A 20,821-nucleotide genomic window follows, 5' to 3' on the forward strand; every position below is an offset into this window, starting at 1 on the left:
AAACTTACTACAAAGCTACAGTAATCAAAACAATGTGGTACTGACATAAATACATACAGGCTAATGGAATAGACTAAAGAGACTAGAAATAAACCCTCACACATTTGGCCAATTAATTCTCAAAAAGAGTGGCAAGACTATTCAATGAAGAAATGACAGTATTTTCAACAAAGCATCCACAAGCAAAAGAATGAAGCTAGACCCTTATCTTATACCATATATAAAAGTTACCTGACAGTGGATTAAAAACCTATATGTAAGAGATAAAACTATAAAATTCTTAAAAGAAAACTTAAGGGATAAACTTCATGACATTGGATATGGCAATGATATCTTGGATATGACACCAAAAGCAAAAAAGCCACAAAAGAAAAAAATGAATTAGACTTTACCAAAATAAAAAAACTCTTGTGCATCAAAGGACAATATAAAGAGAGTATAAAGGGCAAATATTTTCTCCCATTCACCCAGAGAATGGGAGAAAATATATGCAAATCATACATCAAATAAGAGATTGATATCCAGACTCTATAAAGAACTATAACTCAACAACAAAACAATCTAATTAAAAAATGAGCAAAAGACTTAAATAGGCATTTCTCCAAAGAAGACACAAAAATGGCAAATCAACAAAAAGATGTTCAACCACTTATCATTATGGAAATGCAAATCAAAACCACAAGATACCTTCTTTATACCAGTTAGGATAGCTATAGTCATAAAAACACAAGACAAGTGTTGGTTGGCAAGGATGTAGAAAATAGCCTGGGGGCTCTTCAAAAAGTTAAACACAGAATTACCATATGGTCTAGCAACTCACTTTGGATGCCCAAAAGAAAGCACAGACTTAAAACAGGTACTTCTACACCAATGCTTATAGCAGTATTACTCACCATAGCCAAAAGGTATAAAAAACCTAAATGCCCACCAACAGATGAATAAACATTGAAAACACAATGCAAAGTGAAAAAAGCCAGACATGTATGATTCCATTTAAATGTGGTACCTAGTCTAAGGCAAATTCAGACAGAAAATAGAATGGTGGTTCCTAGAGCCTGGGGGAACAGGAAAATGAGGAGTTACTGCTTAATGGGTAAGTTTCAATTTTGCAAGATGAAAAGAATACTAACGATAGATGATGGTGATGGCTGGACAATAATATGAATGGATTTGATGCCACTGAACTATTAATTTTATATTATGTACATTTTGCCACAGTGAAAAATAGGAGAAAAAATCCTTAGGAAAATCTAAATAAATGTCTGTTTTTAAGCAAGTTTCTACTAATTTTAGCCACTCACTAGTTTTTAGGAGTTTAATGCCCTGAGTTCGTTCATCTTCTTCACCAACTCCATTCTCTTCCATAACATGGTTCTGAATTTCTTCATCCACATCCATGAGGGGTTTCAATTTCTCTAGAATTCGAGCAGTAAACTCAGGGACACGAGGGGATGCTGTTGGCGCGGTGTTTGGCAAAGAAACATCTATCATGAATATGTAGGTCAGCACACTGTAAAATAAAACATGTATAGTAAGAAGAGATCCCACATTATAAATAAAACTAGCGTTCAAAAGTTATAATAACCCGACCAACACAATTCCTGGAGGTCTCTTGTGCTTGTGCCTGCAATTCTGAGGTATTAAAAACTGGGGTGTGAGGGTGGCCAGTTGGCTCAGTTGGTTAGAGCGTAGTGCTTGTAACACCCAGGTCACCAATTTGATTCCCTCATGGGCCAGTGGGCTGTACCCTCCACAACTAGATTGAAAACAATGATTTGACTTGGAGCTGAGCTGCCAGTGGGCAGCCAGTTAGCTCAGTTGGTTAGAGCACAGTGCTCATAACACCCAGGTCGCCGGTTCGATTCCCACGTGGGCCAGTGAGCTGCACCCTCCCCAAGTAGATTGAAAACAATGACTTGACTTGAAGCTGACGGGTCTTCGAAAAACACACTGTCCCCCAATAGTCTCCAATAAAAAAATTAAAACAAAACTGGGGTGTGGAACAGCTAGCCTATTTTACCTTCAGAGCCTCTTGTCTAGTGTCCCACAACAAAATATAAAACAAAATTTGAAGAGGACACCATGAAACTCAGTAGCAACATAACCAGTATGTATTATTAGGTATTAAAATTTAATAATAAAAAAACTCAAGAGGTACACTGTATCACAGAGAAAATACCTACCTCCCTATTCTTTCCCTGACGTTTTTGTAAACCTGGGTGAGTTTGGGTTCCAAGTACTTCAGTAGTCTGTGCAATAGCTCAGGCACTCTCCACTCTTGCTGGGCAAGGCCGCCTTGCAGAACATAGAGTCGACTAAAATGAAAGCACAGGAGAGGTGTGTTAGAGTTCCTCTCCGTCTTTACATATTGACAGTATGGATTAATGATGTCTGGAATCCAACGATAATTATTTCATTTTCTCACCTAATAAATAATAAAACTGACAATTCAAAACAGCCTCTTAATGAAGACTTTACTGTTTTTCCTGTATCATTTTCTCTGTATTCTCATTTCATCACACTACTATACCACGAAAGAAATACTGACTTTAGAATGCTATTTGAGTTCATCTCTAAGCACCAGAAGTTTCCTAAGAAAAATTATTAATAACTATTCTTTTTTTAATTAAAGTTTATTGGGGTGACGAGTGTTAGTAAAGTTACATAGATCTCAGTAATAATTATTCTTATTAACAAAATTATCTACATTTGTTTCTCTTGTCCACTAATTTTTTCCAACTCTTTATACCCCACCAAGTATATTTTTCCTTAAAAGGATAACTCTCTTCTTTCCTGATACGAAAGAATGAAAAAGGAGATGTGATAAAGAAGTTAATGTTGTCATGGTACTTTTTAGGCAGTCGCAATATAAAAGCTCTGACAGTGGAGAACGCTGAATCTAACTTAAGCATGAATTGCTGAGGTTGCTTCCATTTCTCCTACTTGTCCCAAATTGAGAAATAACTCTACTTAGTATCATATGTTGTACTGAACTGAACTGAATCACACCATCTCACAGAAGAACGTGCAGTTGACCCTTGAACACGAAGGTTAGGAGCACCAACCCCAGTGCTGTAAAAAATTTGCACATAAGGTTTGATTCTCCCAGAACTTCAGTTGTTGCTAGTTATCTGCAGGGGGATTGGTCCCAGCACCTCCCTGGATGTTCAAGTCCCCTATATAAAATGGTATAAAACAATGCACACAGTCGGCCCTCAACATCCGTGGATTCCCAACAGTATTTTCAATACGAGGTTGGTTGAATCTGTGGGTATGAAACCTGGGGATTACAGTGGACTGATTGTATATTTACTGAAATAAATCTGCATCTAAGTGGACCAGGGCAATTCAAACCATTTTGTTCAAGGGTCAACTATAGTTACATTATTTAGCCTTTATGAGCACAGAGTTTACTTCCATTCATACATCAAGAACAAAAATGGTATCTTTTGTTGTAAAATGTTTTAACTGCATAAGTTTTGTTTTTATTTACCAAGCATCTACAAAGGATCCTCCTTCACCACTCAATGGTGATTCCAACAGCAGCTCAAAAAGCCAATGAAGTTTCCGGGGATCTCTGCTCTCCTGTGTTGAAAATATAAATTAACAAATAAAATAGGGGTTCTACAATTCTGTAAAGAAGTCAGATCCTGTTATTTTAGAAATATAAATAAATATAAGTATAGAGGAAGAAAATCAAACTCAAACTTACAGGTGAGTCAAGTCCAAATGTATTACCATAGCTCATATTAGAAAGATTAAGAGAGAAAATTGTTTTAGCTAAAGTGGATTGTCTTTATATCAAAGTACAAAAGCTACGGACATATTTAGTGTTGAAAACACCTATAACTTTGCATCATCTGGCTTTTATAAATTACGTATGATTTGGCTTGTCATTTAATCTAAAAAAAATGCATTATCATGGCAGAGAAGACATAATAATAATCTCTTAGGTTATCATTCAAGGGTAATTTGAAAGGCTAACCAGAGCCATCTCCAATTAGATGACAAAACTAGGAATAAAATTTCAAGATTCAAGAGGTGTAATGAGATTTCACAGATTTTGAGACAGGGTATAAAAGTCTGGATAGAGCAGCTGAACACAACATGAGCAGGAGCACTTACACAGGATGTCGCTATACAAGTGCCCCAGTCGTTGTATGTTTCAACCGTGATGTTGGACAACGCTGTTCTAAGCAGAGGGCACAGGAGTTCCCACAGCTGCTCCACCTGCTCAAAACACATGGGAAACAGTTAATGATGCTCAGAACATTTTTCTTCAATTATCTTCTCTTGGAAAACACACACACACACACACACACACACACACACACACACACTTCACTGAAACTATTTCTCAGAACACCCAAATAGTCCAGGAAAGTAACCACCATATTATCATCTTACATACTCAGGTATAAGATGATATTTTCCCCAAAAAAAAGTTATTCAGAAAAGAGACACCTTATATAGTTCCTTACAAAATCTCTCATATTACTGATAGGTCCTCTTTTTAAAATTTTAGTATACTAGGCTGAAACAAACTCTCAATCATTTCTAAGTTTTGCATCCTTATAGAGGTCACTTGATTGAATTCTAATACAGGAAGCAATGATATTTTAATACAATTTAGTATTAGCCTGAAATATAATCTTCCAATTCCTAGGATAGGATTACTATCAATAGCTTTTTTAAATGTTCCGTTGTACAGAGACTGCAAATACATGTGTACAGATGCTTCTCACATTTCAATGAGATATGAATCACCTCGCGCTCCTGATAAAATGCAGATTATGATTCATTAGATCAGGGTGGAACCTGATATCCTACTTTTTCTAACAAACTCCCAAGTAAGTGATGCCCATGCTGTCGGTCCATGGACTGACTGCACTTGAGTGAAAAGGACCCATACAGGATGAATGCTGGGGAGGGCTTGGGATGAAGTTGCCGGTGGTAGCACTGGGCAATGATTACAAGGAAGAAGAAAGCTGTATCTTAAACAACTTCTGAGGAAAGGAGATGTGTCTGAAAAAGAAGTAACTCAGAAATAACAGAGAAAAGATGACAAGAGTATGGGTATGTATGACATGTTTAAATAACCATGTTCCATGTACAGGAAAAAGGCACTATTACAAATTAACACATACTTTTACTTAATACGTGAATTGAACACATATAACTAAATAAGTATATTAAAAAGCATTCATACTTCACCTAAAACTATGTGGAATTAAATTTGCCAAAAACAATACTTGTTTTGTTTGAGGAAATGGTGGCCCACCTTCTATTCAGGCATTCCAGACATAATGCCAGGTTATTTTCAGTCTAGTGCATTTTGCTAAGAAACTAACCTAAAGGCAGAATGAAAAATTAATCTCACAATTTAAAAAAGTGATACTAAAACAAAAAGGGTGTCAAACACAAACTGTCTAGAAGACCAAATAAGTAATGTAGATGAGCAAGGGGACTAAGAGAAAGGATTTAGTGAGAAGCTAGAGAGTGCTGCGTGGAAGGAGAAGCCCCTGCACTGCACTAGCCAAATGATACAGTGCAATAGTGCACCACCACTGTTCCAAGATCTTTCTATTTTTTAAAGAGAAACTGAAATCATTTTTATGTAGCATATTCTGACTTTTCACTAATGTTGGCAAATAATTCAAATCTTAAAATGTAGTGAATGTCACCTAGAGACCACTAACTACTCTGTAACCTATACACAAAAGCATTATCGAATGGAACACTTCGTATTTTAAGTATTAATATCTAACGTTTTGGGAATGGCCACATAAATGGATAATGCAGCTCTAACAGAGAGTGTGCTGTTCAAATACATCACCTTTTCAAATGTCCAATGCTTAGAACCTCTGATTAAACCAGCTATAATTTCTGCAACACATCGCTGGGTGCTTTCATGTGAATCAGCAACCAAACGTTCTAAATGAGGTTTCAGAACTGGCAAAAAGGCATCATCAAAGTTTCTGAAAATACCCTATAAAAACAAAGAAAAGAAAGTCCTTCAGCACTTAAATGACTATTATCTCCATTATAATTATAATATGCTTGTATTTGTTTACTACATTACTACTGGGCTTATAAAACCCCCAACAGTTCTCCCTCTAGAACTCAACTGCTTTAACAATATCTCTAAGTTAAAATGGTTAAGAATACAGTCATTTTTACATAGCACATCAAAATATATAATCAGTGAAATAGAAATTAATAATCTTTCTGACCTTAGAAAGGTCACATGCACACCTCCCCCCCAAAAAAAATCAAACATCAAATGCATAGTTTTGTGGGGTTTTTTTGGCTTCTACTGCTAATTACAAATATTAAAGATAAATACCAAAAAAAGGGCTTTTTAAAAAATAAAGAGTCCTACGACCTTAAGTCACGATCAGTATGATTGGCCTCACTTCCAGAGTCATTTTAAATGAAAATAACATGACTAAACTCAAACTTTGATAAAATACTTTAAAACTTATGAACCTACCAAGTGACAGTGACTAAGCTTTATGAAGAAGGTATATAAATAACATAGTTACCTTAAAGAGGCAAAAACGTCGAGGATTAAATTTATCTTTTCCTTTTCTGTCTTCTAAAGATAGAAAAGTAATTAACTGTTCAACAAACTTAGGATCAGAAAAATGATCAAATATAATCTGTTCTGCCTATAAAGTGAAAAAAAAAAGAACATCAGGGTTAAGAATCCACTTAAATACATTATTCTGAAAACATTAAAATCCAACACTAAAAGTTTTGATATCCCACAGTTGGCTACTGTTTTTGTTCTAAAGAACTTTCAGTTCTAACAGAGGCTTTCTAGAACCAATATAACATTGCCTCCTAAGAATGCTAAATCCTAGGAATAGCTAAATATTTTCTTCAGATTTTCAAGTCTGGATTCCATTTCTCAAACTGTGAATTATCTGCTTGGGAAGAGAAGACTTAATGCTACTCTGCCATCTTGTGTGCAATTTACAAAAAGTCCCAAAACGATAAACCAAACCCCAGAAAATTATTTCCATATATATAAACATCAGACATTAAAATGTAAACTTTGTCAAGAATCAGAAAATAAATGTTACAACTCCATTAATTTAACTGAGGACGACACAAACGTAAAAGCTCTTAAATCAACTTTCAAAATGACAAATGTTTTATGAAGATTTAAATCGACAAACATCTGTTTACTGAGTCCCCATGATTTATTTATATACAATAAACTAAAAAGCTAATCATTATCTTTCCCTTCAAGAAGTCTGCTAGCAGACAGAAATGGTATAGGAAAAAAGTAGATAACTACATAAAGTAGGACCCAAATGGTACCAAGTGGCGTAGGGTAGTAACTTGAGAGTAACCCTAGATACAAAAAGAATCCTGCCCACTGGCCCTAATAGAATGTGGGGGGCACGATGCTGGGGAAGATGAAGGGGTGAAGTAAGAGAGTATATATTTACCAATATTTAACCCAGTGCTATACTGAAATAGACGAATTGGGGGAAAAACAAAACATGAACTGAGTTTGAAATAAACCAATGGCTAAAAGATGCATTTGAACTAGGGTAAACTTTACACAAGTTGAAAACGGAATGCTTACCTCTGTCAAATCCTCCCTGCTTCTGCCAAGCTTAGGCTGCTCTTCCACACCAGCGTAAACAACCATATTCCTACACAGTAAGAATTTATATTTGTCATACACATAGAAAAAATATTAGAGCTTCATGGGTAGAAAGCATTGAAGGCACTTTTAATGAATTCTATTAGCTGCTAAGTTTGGGAATAGGAGCACATCACTAACAGTCCTGGCCTCAAAAATCTATCAGATCAATGTGTGCTGATGACAAAAATTATTGGAGTCAACAATAAAAAGACAAGGAAGTTTCTCTGGACTAGTTTAGGCACATTTAGTATCAACAGGTAGGAATATCATTTAGAGCAGCTAGTAACAAACACCTTAGACGTATAATGATAGAACTAAGAAAGTCTTAAGTGTTTCAGTGGAAAAACAAGAAAAGAGGCAGGACTGACGCATAGCATTGGCAGGAGCAAAAGGAAAGAGAAAGAGGGAAAAGGAAAAACACTTGGAGATTGTGTATCTTTGGTATCAGAGTCCCTTTAATTGCTTCAAGTGCTTCTGAACCTCCCCAGAAACCAAAAGATGACAAAACAAATCATATCAAAGATAACCTCTTTAATAGTAAGATGCATGGCAAGGTGCAACTTACTGTGGCCAGGTGTAATATCCCCAGTGAGTTTTTTCCACAAAGCAACTTGACTCCCATTCTTTTTTGGTTCTTGGTATACTTTTGCTATCATAATGTAACCAACGATTATCAGGCCTATCACCAGCAAGAATTTGAGTGGATTTAGGGTAACCACCTAAAGAAGACAATTACATTTGATGAACTTAAAAATATCCATGCTATAATTATTCTCAACTTTCAAACAATAGGATTAGTGTGTCTTTATATACATAAAAAGACTACGAAAATTCCCTCAGGGCAAGACTACATATATATACACACACATATATATATATGGCATTTCAAATCAGAGGGGAAGAGATGAGATTACCCATTGAATGGTATTGGGATAGTTATTTGGGAGCAGAAAATCAAGTACGATCCATACTTCATTCCTTTCACCAAAATTAAAAGGATTAATTTTGTCAAAACTTTTCTCAGGTCTGAATTAATTTCAGACTTATACAGAGTTTAAAGAATTCCCATATAGTCTTCACCCAGATGCCCCCAAATTTAACATTTCACCATATGTACTTTGACATTCTCTCTTTACATACACAGACACTTGTGGTTTTTTTTTGAACCATTAAATATTCATTTAATATGAGACTTACAAACATGTGTTTCAAGTGAGGATAAAACAAGATTAACAGTAAGGAATATAATGAGTCTTTCCAGCATTTAGTTAACACCATTTTATAGTGGCCCAAAATAAAGATGGTGTTACACAGTTATACGCCCCTCCCAAAAACGAGGTGGGGAAGAACTAAAGACAGCTGTTTGAATATCAGAGGAGTTATCAGAGATAGAAACATTTGGTGGAGAAAGGAATAAAAATAACATGTTTTCTCTAAAATCAAGTTACTTTATTATTTTTTCTGATTATGAGACTATTATTCAAAAAGTTTAATACTACAGTATGGAATAAAGAAGAAATTAACCTTGCCTCTAATCCTACCACCCAGACAGAATCACTCATCATATTGATGTATTAATGGTAATTGTAGTTTAAGTCTTTGAAGTACAGTTTGATAAATACCTAGTATAATTGCTTAGTTGGTGAAATACATAAGTAGATGACATTTGTCCGAAGTGTGCAAAAGGTACGTGTATTACGAAGACATACAGTCAATGTATTCTTACGAGTATACTTTTTATTACTAGTTTTTACTAAGCCAATTGTTTCTCTTTATAATATTATTTCATATTTTGTATTAAAATCTTTTTATACTTTCATAGTTTATATAGAAAAATATTTGAGATCAAGAACTGTAATTTATACATTTCAAAGAAACTTTTGAGTTTGCTGAGAAGCACAATTAATTACATTTGGTAGTACTTACTGACTTCGTAGGGGTTGATGGTCAGCTTTTTGTGGGTTCTTTTTAGCTGCTTAAGAACACCAGCAACAGCTGAGATCGCCATCTAGAAAAGGAAGAGGTAAGGTATGAATCAAAACTGTGAAATCTCTTAACTGGTTGCCTGCCTTGATCAAAGCAAAGGCTGTATTGTTTCTTTTAAAATACCTTGCCCACTGGTATCTGGTGGCAGAGAAACCCACTGATATCAGGTGAGCATCACCTGGCTATGCCACCAGATATCAGAGGGCTAAATCTGACTTGCAAGGAGTCATTCACAGTTCTTACTATTCAATCTTCATCGTGCTAGTCTCTGCCTAGAAAACTTTGATCCTTGCTTCGCTAAACCAAGACCTGCTCATTCTTTAAATCCTAGCCTAAACATTTCTTAAGGATTTTTCTCTAGTGCAGCAGGCTAGGTCAGCCCCATCTTGCACCCAACCTCTAAAACTTTGTTAGATAACTTATTCATCTCTCAACCAAAAGAGGAAGATTTCAAATCAATGCACTTCAAGGTATTCATTAAGTGTGTCTTGTTTGTGAAGAATTTCAAGCTTCAGGTGAGGAATCTCAAACCCAAGATTGTAACTAAAATAAAGTGTCTACCTTTCGAACTACAATTGCATCATGGTTGAGATTCTCAACAAAAAAACGTATGGCACGAAGAGGTAACACTCGGTCATCTCTCAAGAGTAGAGACAGAAGCCCAATGCCTATATGTTCAAATTTCCAGGGCCTGAAAAGGGGAGAAGGAGAAAAAAAAAAAAATCACAAAACACATCGCTCATAAAATCACTTAAAAGAAAAAAAAACACACACACATTGAACCATTTGTAAGTTTCCTAAGAAATAAAATAGATACGTATTTTGCGGTGTATAATGCACAATTTTTTGCCCAAATTTGTGAGGGAAAAATAAGGATGCGCATTATACATGGGTAGTACTAATTCTTTATCTATATAAATGTTTTTGTTTTTTCTAGAGTGGATGTGTGTATCTATGTATTTAAATATACATATATATTTAAAAATGGCCCTCTATAATGGCTGCTGAGGCACAGAAAATTTATTTATGAAATTCTTACTGTCCTCCTGGCCTCTAGATATTTTCAGGTAGTAATTATAATTGACACCATTGTGTTCTTACAGCCTTAGCCCCTTTTAAACTTAAAGTTACAGATCCCAGTTACACATCTTGCAGAAATCACTTTAATAAATGACACTTGATTGCTTCCAGTGTAAAGTAGACAGGCCTTATTAAATCGAAAAGGTAAATGATTATGCTCCCAATCAAAATGGAATTCTGAATTTACCCAATCCTGGCATATCGTATCCACCACAACAAACAATATATGGTATATGGGAAGGGGGGTGTTTTTGTTGGGAAGGGTTAGAAAATTCTTGTCATACTAACTGATTTCTACCTATGTAATGACACCAGGTTTACAGTAAATGCTATGGGAATATAGTAGTATAATACAAAAATTATAGGCAAATTAACTTTGCCTGAGGTCAATAAAACCCATAACACTGATACTGAAAATCCAATGTATTGGGAAATTGAAATTAATCCTCCCTATGAAGTCCTTTCTATGGAAACTAATTACCCAAAAGAACAATTAGAACTTCTAGATCATGAAATAATAGTCTTCATTTATCTGACCAAACTTATCATAAGGTACAAATAACAGTAGACGAGGGAGAAAAACACATTATTAGCTTAATAAAAAATTATGATAATGCATGTAAAGGGTTCTTTGGTTGTCTAAGATGTTTGTTCCTCTGCTCCTAATCGGTGTTACTGGTTTAATACTATTGCTCTTGGTCCTAGTGTGTACATTTTATAACCGTGTTTCCCCGAAAATAAGACCTAGCCAGACAATCAGCCCTAATGCGTCTTGTAGAGCAAAAATTAATATAAGACCCGGTATTATTTTACTATAATGTAAGATCGGGTCTAATATAATATAATGTAATACAATATAATATAATATAGTATAATATAATATAATACCTGGTCTTATATTAACTTTTGCTCCAAAAGACACATTAGAGCTGATGTTCTAATGTCTTATTTTCAGTGAAACATGGTAGATACAAAAAGCAACACACAACAGACAGAGGGGAAAACTCAGATTATGATAGCTCAAAGATTAGATATGATCCAGAATATATTTAATGAAGACATACAGGATCTGACTGCCCATTTGCTCACCTTTTCTTTTAAATATAAATAAATAATTTAGCCTTGACTCCATCTAAGGTTATGGTCTTGCCCCACCCCCAATGTTCCAACATTCAGCAAGATAAATGCTAACACGAAGACTTCCTAAGAATGAGCCTTCCTAGCACTGTGGGACCACACTGTCTAACCAAAAGGTTGGTCATCAATGCATCCTTTGGATTTATAACCAAAAGGGGAAACTGCAGACAGAAAAGGGGCCACATGTTAAACCTAACAAGCTCAGGAGACTGAAAATAACCACAAAGGATGGTGTGAACATAAAAATTCCTAACTACTGTGGGTCATGGCGGGAAGTCACATCTTTGGCCCCTGTATCCTCCTTGACAAAGGTCAATCTTTAACTTAAGTGAACCTGTCTGTCTACTTTTTTTATATAAATGTTTTTAATTCTTTTATTTATGCTTATGAGTTAAAAGTGTAACTCTAGAAATCAATAACAATATCCACATGCAGAATAGTACCCTGGAATATGGTAACTGGTTTTGTTGAACTTACAATGGACTTGCAACAATGATGTGTTCTTGGCCTTCTCTCATGCATAAATATCGTAAATTTGTTAACGGTACATAAAATTTCTTGTACCATAATACATTAAAAAATAAATGCTAAAATTCCTTTACAATACAAAAAACAAGTACCTAAATGTGAACAAATAAATGTACCTAAATGTAAATAAATAAAGTTTGAGTTAAAAAATTAAAACAAAAGATTCTTTTCTCTTGAAGTTTGGGTCAAAAATGTGGGTTCACATTATAAACGGGAGTGCATTATACACGGCGAATATAGTACATTGAAGAACCACTAATATCATTAGCCCCAAATTTCCCCTCCTAGTATTATAAATTCATGAAGCAGACTATAATATTTTTTGATAGTCATTCATGGTTTCCAAGGCAGAAATCTCCTATAATATGTAAGATAAAAGCTTTGAAAATTAAAAAGAAGTTCTTGCACTTACAGATTTCTTTGCTCCACACCATCTAGCAAAGTGTTTACCAAATTTTCATAGTTCCTTAAAAAAAAAAAAATTCAGGTGAGGTATAATTTTAATACAATTTTAAGATGAACATCAGACAATGTTAACAAATTCAATTCTGGCCCGATGTACCCTCTCTTACTTCTCATCACATGACTGTAAAGGAAGGGCCTGGTGAGAAGCAAGCCAAAATAAAACAGATGGGTAAACAGAGACTCTGGGAAAAGAATATGAAGGACAGAAAGAAAACCAAAAAAGTGCTAGGTGAAATGAGCAAGTCAACTGTTCGTGAATGGACATTCGAAAGTAAATCTGTGATGGGCAGCCAGGTGGCTCAGTTGGTTAGAGCGCGAGCTCTGAACAACAGGGTTGCTGGTTTGATTCCCACATGGGCAGATTGAAAGCCATGAGTTGCTGCTGAGCTTCCGGAAGGGTGGCCGGATGGCTCAGTTGGTTAGAGCGTGAGCTCTCAACAACAATGTTACTGGTTCAATTCCCACATGGGATGGTGGGCTGTGCCCCCTGCAACTAAGATTGAAAACAGTGATTGGACTTAGAGCTGCGCTGCACCCTCCACAACCAGACTGCAGGACAACGACTTGGAGCTGATGGGCCCTGGAGAAACAAACTGTTCCCCAATATTCACCAATAAAATGTATTTAAAAAAAAAAAGTAAATCTGTGAGTAGTAATCAATTAGTTAGGAGTAGTCTGCCTATATGGCATTCAAGGTACACATGAGGTAGGCTATAATATGAGAGTTTATTATTTATATATAGACATGTTAGAAAAAAATTAATAAGCATATTCATAAGGCAAGGAAAAAATCAAGTTAGGAAGGCTCTTGGTTGAGTGTTATCACTGAAGCTCTGAGGTGCTTTTGTTCCAAAAACCTAAAAACAGTTTACTAATATCCTGATACCAAATTTACATAAATTTGATCAAAAAGTAATTATTATAAGAGCTATGAAGAAATAAATGTGTTGAACTTGATTTAGAATTTAATGACTGATATGTGTATTTAAAAAATCAAAGACAATTTACATTAAAAAAAAGATACGCTATTAAGGTAACTATTGCAAGATGGTGTTTTCCACCACCTCCACAGCTACAGATTAACAATCAGGGAATCTTCACAATAATTATTTCCTAACAAGTTTGTATTTTTTCAGAATCAATGTGTAGATTTCATTATGTAGTTATGGTTCATCTGTATTTTAGAGATATTTAAAACCTAGTATCTATAATGTAATCTATTTTGACAAGCAGGCATTTAGAATTACCTTAGGGCATCAGCATTCTTTTCTTGTTGCCGTTTAAGTCCTTCTTTTATTTCTTCTGAGCTAAGCATTACCTGGTTGGTAGAGGGGTTTTTTGATTGTTGAAGCAGTTCTGCTATTCCAACACATGACTTTGGAATCTTATTAAAAAGAAAAGCCAGGGGTAAAAATGAAGTACTGACACATAATACAAAATAGATGAATCATGACTTTTTGCCGACTGAAAGAAGCCAGATACAAAAGACCACATATTACATGATTCCATTTATATGAAATGTCAATAGGCAAATTAACAGAGAAAAGAAAGTAGATGAGTGGTTTCCAGAGGCTAGGGATATGGGAGAATTGGGAAGTAACTGTTGCTGGGTACAGGGTGTCTTTGAATGATGAAAATGTTCTGGAATAAGAGCAGTGATAGTTGTACAACACTGTGGATATATTGATACTATTGTGAATATATAAGCACATGACTATTAGAAGGGTGAATTCTTCGGAATGTGAATTACATTTCAATTTAAAAGATTTTTTAAGAGATAGCTTAATCTAGTGACAGTTGCAAATAGCAAAACTACGTTTTATAGAAAAGGAATACATTTAGAGCAGTGGTTTTTAAACCAAAGGATGGATGTCAAACACAATCACTTTAGAGAAGTGGGGCATTCAACTGCACTCACACCTCTTCCAGCCACACCCAATTCTGATGGGTGTGTAAATATGTGTTTGAAAATTTATAGATGACCTGCTGTTCTGTTACATCTCTCCATTTCAGCACCAATGAAACTGATATTCTCTATTTTTTCCATTTGTCAAATCATTCCGTTTTAATTTTCTTCACTATAAATTATGAACCCTGTCATCAATCTTTTGCGACTTTGGCTAGTACGAGTGACCTCTTAAAATATAATCAATTCTTTGAAAAATTAGACCATGGACATACAGGGAATAATGCTTAAAGCAACAGTGTATTAGCTCTTTGTGGCCTCTTGGAAGAGAACAATTTAGCTGTCTCTTGGCCATGCTCCAACCTCCTATTCCACCCTGCTATTTACAGTAACAATCATAAAGGAAACAAAAAACAAATCAAAACAAAAAGTATATTACAATCAAATATCAAGAATATTACTGTAAAAAAGACAAGAAGACTGAAAAGCATTTTAACAAGGCAGTATTTCCAAGAAAATCTGAATTACAAAATGGTTATGCTTACTGTGAAGTCCAAGCCAATTGTTTCATATTGACGATGAATCTTTTCTGCAAGATCATCAAACAGTCTCACTATTGATGGCTTTTCCAGGGACATTGCTTTGCTAAGACCAGAAGAAACAATTGCTGGCCAAGTCTGTACAATACAGTCCCAGTCATGAAGGTTTGCCAAACATACACCACTGTGATTTCCAAGGAGACAATACAAGGCACCCTGCAGGAAAAATGATTAATATGGGAAATAAAGAGGTGTTGTTTAGTTGTAGCCCACTATCTACATATTTTAAATTTACTAAACATTTATTATTTAAATGCTTGATACTGGTTAATAAAATAGGTTCACATACTTGAATTTTAACTTTTAGAAACTTGAACTTGACATCCAGTAATATTTTCTCTAAGTCATTTAATAGAGGGCTAGCTCAAAGAATGGCTAATAATATAGAAATATAAGGATGTTATTTTAAAGAACATAGCTTCCATTCCAATTCTCTTCTACAGTTTTATCATAAAAGCCAGGAACTGTACCACTCAGCATTTTAGGGCATAATGTTTGGAATAATTTCTAAAATAGTAGTTAAGATCTGTTTGCCAAGTATTTTCCTAAGCACATATAAGAATTAGGTGACTTCATTATACTGTGTACTCTCTACTCATAAAAGTACAATTAATCAGAATGATACTGATAACAGTAGGTATCCCTTTCTAATGAAAAGAGCAATTTAGTACCAAAACATTTTGTTATTTCCTGAACATTCACCATAACTAAATTCCACTGTGGCTTCTTACCCACCCAAGCTCTAGTTCTCTTTACAGATTTGTTAAGCTCAATTTTACTGACCTAATACACCTTTTTCAATTTTGATATTATTTAACCTATCTGATTCTGTCCATTTAAAATGCTCTCAAGGTCAACAACATACCACCCAAATAGTTAAACCTTCTGCAACACTCTTGAATTATACATCTACACTAGGGGTCAGCACACATTTTCTGTAAAGAGTGATACAGTAAATAGTTGGCCAAGTACTCCCCTCACAACTACTCATCTCTGCCACTGTAGCATAAAAATAGCCATAGACAATACATAAACGATGGACATGGCTGTGTGCCAATAATACTTTACTTACAAAAGCAAGCAACTGAGCCCACACTACAGGTTTGCTGACCTGTCCTTATAAGCTAACTTTAAGGAACATGTTTAGCTCTCATCTTAATTCTCTCCAGAAAGCAACTGACACTGCTGATTGAGTCTTCCTTCTAGAAAGATCTCTCCTTGTCTTCTGTAATTCCTCCTCATTTCTTGATGTCTTTCTGACCTTTCCCTTCTAGGTTAGCTCTTCTTTTTAGAATAGTTTTCTCAACACTTGCCTCCTGATCCTCTTCTCATTCTCCTCCTAGGCTTCCTTACCCAAGCCCAAAGATTTCAATTATCATCAACGCATACTGAAATGGTATTTTTGAATGCCACACTCAGATGTCTAACTGCCTACTTATCCAAAAAAACTAATTTCTAATCTATTCTCCCTATTCTCTCTGATGTACCAACAATGAGTTGCACAATCCAGAACCTTAATAATTTTGATACCTCCTGTTTAAGTCCCCCTATATTTTTAACTAAGTCTAATCAATTCTCCCTCCCAAATCACTTTCAACCCACTTTTATCTAATGGTATAAGCAATCATTATAGTTCACCTATTCTCTATATAGCATCCCTGTGAGATGTAGGATTTTCCTTATCTTGTGTCATTTCCTTCCTTCTCTGCTCTAATCACACAAACTTTCACTCAGTTGTTCAAACTTATGTTTCTTCGTGTCTCAGGTCCTCCTTCATGCTGGTCACACTACTCTACATGGTTTTTGGTCTTTCGCCCTCTTCTCCCGTAGGCCAGAGAGGTACTCACTAACTGGTGTTCAATTCAAATTGCATCCTACATTTTCTCCACCACAACACTGATCATAAACATAGGTAAATAAGTAAATAATTATGAAGGAAAAAAAGACTGTATCTGTTTAAAGATGAAGTATACTGCTATCTTCAACTTACTTTGAAATACAAAGGTGCCAAAAAAATGTATACACATTGTTACAAAGGAAAAAAACTATTAGGTTGGTGCAAAAGTCACTGTGGTTTAAAAGGTTAAAAATAATTGCGAAACCACAATGACTTTTGCACCAACCTAATAACATTGTAATAATATATACCAATAATAAAAGATGAATACAAGTCACATTTGACTTCTGCAATTATAAGAGATGCTCCAAGTGGTTACGATCACCGTCCAGACACTTCTAATTACAGAAAACTGCTGCTTAAGCAACACTGACCAGTGTCCACTTGCATACAATTTTTTGGCACCCCGGGACATAAAAATAAGATAAAGAGGTGGAAAGATGTGATAAATAAAATATAGCAAAATGTTAAATATAAAACCTGAATGGTGAACATGTTAACGGTAGAATTCTTTCAACTTTTCTGTATGTTTGAAAAATTATAGTAAAACAAAACAAAAAACTCTGTACCTTGAACTGCTGTTGCGTGACATCTTGTCTATCAGGCCTTAAGAACTCCAAAACCAAGGGAATGATATCTCTGCAACAGAAGTTATATGCTCCCAAGGCAGCAAAAAATGTTTGCTGAGCCTTATTTCTGACCTGGAGAAAGTATTATTAACAGAGGACTTATATTACATGGTAGACAAACTACAATGATTTCTAAATTATCAAAAACAAAGTGATGATAATTTAAATATTGTTGTAATAACAGAAAAATATATCAAAGCACATGCCTTAACAAAAACAAATAAATCATCTTTTTTTATCACAAAAGAAAGCATATTACTACCAACCATATTCCATGGGTTAGGTTACATTAGTTCAAATATTTTTGATAAAGGAGACCCTGAATGGAACCAATATGTATTTGATCAGTAACATAATCTTCAAACTATTAAACTTTATCCTGAGTTACTCTTGATGATGAAAGTCTGATTTTGTGTGTCTACAGGAGGAAAATCAAAGACTTTCCAAAACAGAGAACAACTTAACCTTTTCAATACAGACCTTAAGTTACAGCCTACATATTTTGAACACAGACAAAAGATTCAATATAAATGTAAAATCCATGAACTAAATAATTATTCATTAACCGATTAGAATAAAAGCAACACACTGTACACATTTCAAACTCTTTTAAAGATTACTTTAGGTGAACTCTCTGGGTTAAAGATAGGTTTCCTAATTATATTATTTTATAAATACAGAATAATTGACTGGACATGAATCTCTTTACTTTTTCCAGTTCTCTATCCTTGGAGATAAGCTCTTGGTCCTATGCCTCCTTAAGAATGGTAATAGCTTTCTGAAACCCAAGCATAACAACACCTAGGAGGATTACATGGCCTTCATAATGTAGATTTAATTAAGTGGCAACAACATTACAATAGCACCTTAATTTTCTTTAAAAAGATTTGAGAATTACAAACAGCAAAATAAACATTATCTGAAAAAGACTAGCAAAATTAGTTTGAATATATTCAAAATTTGAAAGGTGTTTTCTATGCCAAAAAATTATTTAAACGCCCTTGTTAAAATGGGGATATTTCAAGTGCATGTAATAGAATCAGAATGGGGGAGGGCAGTGTTCACACTAGCCTTACCTGACTGTATGAACTTGTAGATAAACGAAGAAGATCTCTGATCATATCTTGATGTACGTTTTTGTATTCACAACCCTCAACAGTTAGTGTCCGTAGCTATGAAAACATTGTAAATCAAATCTCAAAGTTTGTACTAAAAGTTCATTTAATTATGAAGTAACACAAATAATTAAATATTCGTCTGGAAAACTGTGATTTAAAAAAAAAGTCATCATGATACAACAACCTGGGTGGACTTGGAAGGTATTATGCTGAGTGAAATGAGTCAAACAGAGAAAGACAAATACCGTATGATCTCACTTATATGTGGAATCTAAAGAACAAAATAAATAAACAAATGAAACAGAAGCAAACTCATAGATACAGGAAACAAACTGATGGTTGCCAGATGGGAGGGGTTTGGAGGCTGGGTGGAAAAGGTGAGGGGATTAAGAAGTACAAATAGGTAGTCACAAATCACAAAACTGTCATGGGGATGTAAAGTGAAGCATAGGGAATATAGTCGATAATACTGTAAAAACTACATGTAGTGTCAGATAGGTACTAGTCAAGGAAATCACTTCGTAAATTATATAAATGTCTAACCACTATCCTACACATCTGAAACTAACATAATACTGTATGTAGGCTATATTTTAATAAAAGTCTTTTTCAAAATAAGTAAAAAGTCACTGTTATTTTAAACAGATATTTACCTCATGCTGCAACATTACTCTGTCGATCAACAGTGCTCTGATATGTTGTTTTTTCCCATGGAGCTGAAAGACAAAGTAGCAAATACTTCAACATTTTCCCTAAATGACTTCAATAATGGATTCCCCTGAATCCTTAATGAAATATTAGTTTAAACAAAGTCCAAGGCGTCCTGGTGGGTACAGTAGGTATTTCACTTATTCTTCTGAAGACATCAGACTTATAGTAAAATATACTATTTCAATTAATTTTATGACTAATAGAAATATCCTCTTTAGATGGCTAGTCCAACACCCTGTTTTTCTGATAGTTTATGGATCCATGCATGGGTGAGTAATGGAGCTGGTCCTTATTCAGATGAATACTAAAATACAAAACAGCCTACAAAGAACATTGACTGTTACATCTATAAGTAGACTTTCTGGGTAATTGTGTATGCTTACTACAGAACATAGTATCTTTTTATCGTTCTAAAACTTATCTTTTAAAGTCTCCTTCACCCCCAATCTTCTACCCCGTCACTAAGGGCAGATTATCTGTCACTCAAAGATTATTTCTCTTTCACATCTTTACCTCAATAGTCAAGTTGCCTAATTCCTTCTTTTTCAAAACAGCTCTCCATCCCAATGCCGGTGACGTGACTCAGGCTATTCCACCTGGGCTATTACAATCATTTCCCTACCTTCCCTACCTCCTGAGTGAATTTCCTACTGCTTAATTTTCACAGTGGCTGGTGAGCTTTCCAAAATTCACTGAAATAAATATTGATCTTTCCAATAGTCAAATCAGATCTACTTAAGAACCTTTAATGACTGCCCTATTGCTGAATATAAAACTGAAGCACTTTTCTCGGGACAAACTATAAATGACCTAGTTTACCACTGCCACTCTTCCCTACAGCCACCGTTTCCTAAAGCAGACCATATTTGTATATTTCCCTGCACCGTTATATGCTATTGCCTCTGTCAAAAACAGGTAGCACCGGTTACAATTGCGTGGGACTTATGCTGACGGAGGGGAGCTAGCGGAGCCGGGATGGTGCTGTTGGAGAGCGAGCAGATGGTGGGCGAACTAAACCCATTCCAAGGAAAGGTTCTGTGGAGGGCTTTCAGCCCTCAGACAACAAGTGTCTGTTAAGAGCTACTGATGGGAAAAAGAAGAT

General features: G+C 35.0%; 1 protein-coding gene across 1 annotated transcript in view; it reads right to left on the minus strand.

The window, feature by feature from the left end:
• The window catches only part of PSME4 (proteasome activator subunit 4), an 87,552-nt gene that overhangs the window by 14,971 nt on the left and 51,760 nt on the right, over positions 1-20,821 (minus strand). Inside the window, exons 25-40 of the mRNA XM_019719483.2 lie at positions 19,662-19,724; positions 18,967-19,062; positions 17,831-17,962; positions 15,311-15,520; positions 14,107-14,243; positions 12,807-12,860; positions 10,211-10,340; positions 9,590-9,671; positions 8,229-8,382; positions 7,601-7,670; positions 6,546-6,671; positions 5,837-5,989; positions 4,126-4,230; positions 3,494-3,585; positions 2,184-2,315; positions 1,302-1,510 (exon numbers count right to left, since the gene is read on the minus strand). Of these exons, the coding sequence (XP_019575042.2) occupies positions 1,302-1,510; positions 2,184-2,315; positions 3,494-3,585; positions 4,126-4,230; positions 5,837-5,989; positions 6,546-6,671; positions 7,601-7,670; positions 8,229-8,382; positions 9,590-9,671; positions 10,211-10,340; positions 12,807-12,860; positions 14,107-14,243; positions 15,311-15,520; positions 17,831-17,962; positions 18,967-19,062; positions 19,662-19,724 (1,945 nt within the window). The remainder of the gene's footprint in view (positions 1-1,301; positions 1,511-2,183; positions 2,316-3,493; positions 3,586-4,125; positions 4,231-5,836; positions 5,990-6,545; positions 6,672-7,600; positions 7,671-8,228; positions 8,383-9,589; positions 9,672-10,210; positions 10,341-12,806; positions 12,861-14,106; positions 14,244-15,310; positions 15,521-17,830; positions 17,963-18,966; positions 19,063-19,661; positions 19,725-20,821) is intronic.

Source organism: Rhinolophus sinicus, linkage group LG05 (assembly GCF_036562045.2).
Source record: "Rhinolophus sinicus isolate RSC01 linkage group LG05, ASM3656204v1, whole genome shotgun sequence".
In the NCBI taxonomy this organism is placed as follows: Eukaryota; Metazoa; Chordata; class Mammalia; order Chiroptera; family Rhinolophidae; genus Rhinolophus; species Rhinolophus sinicus.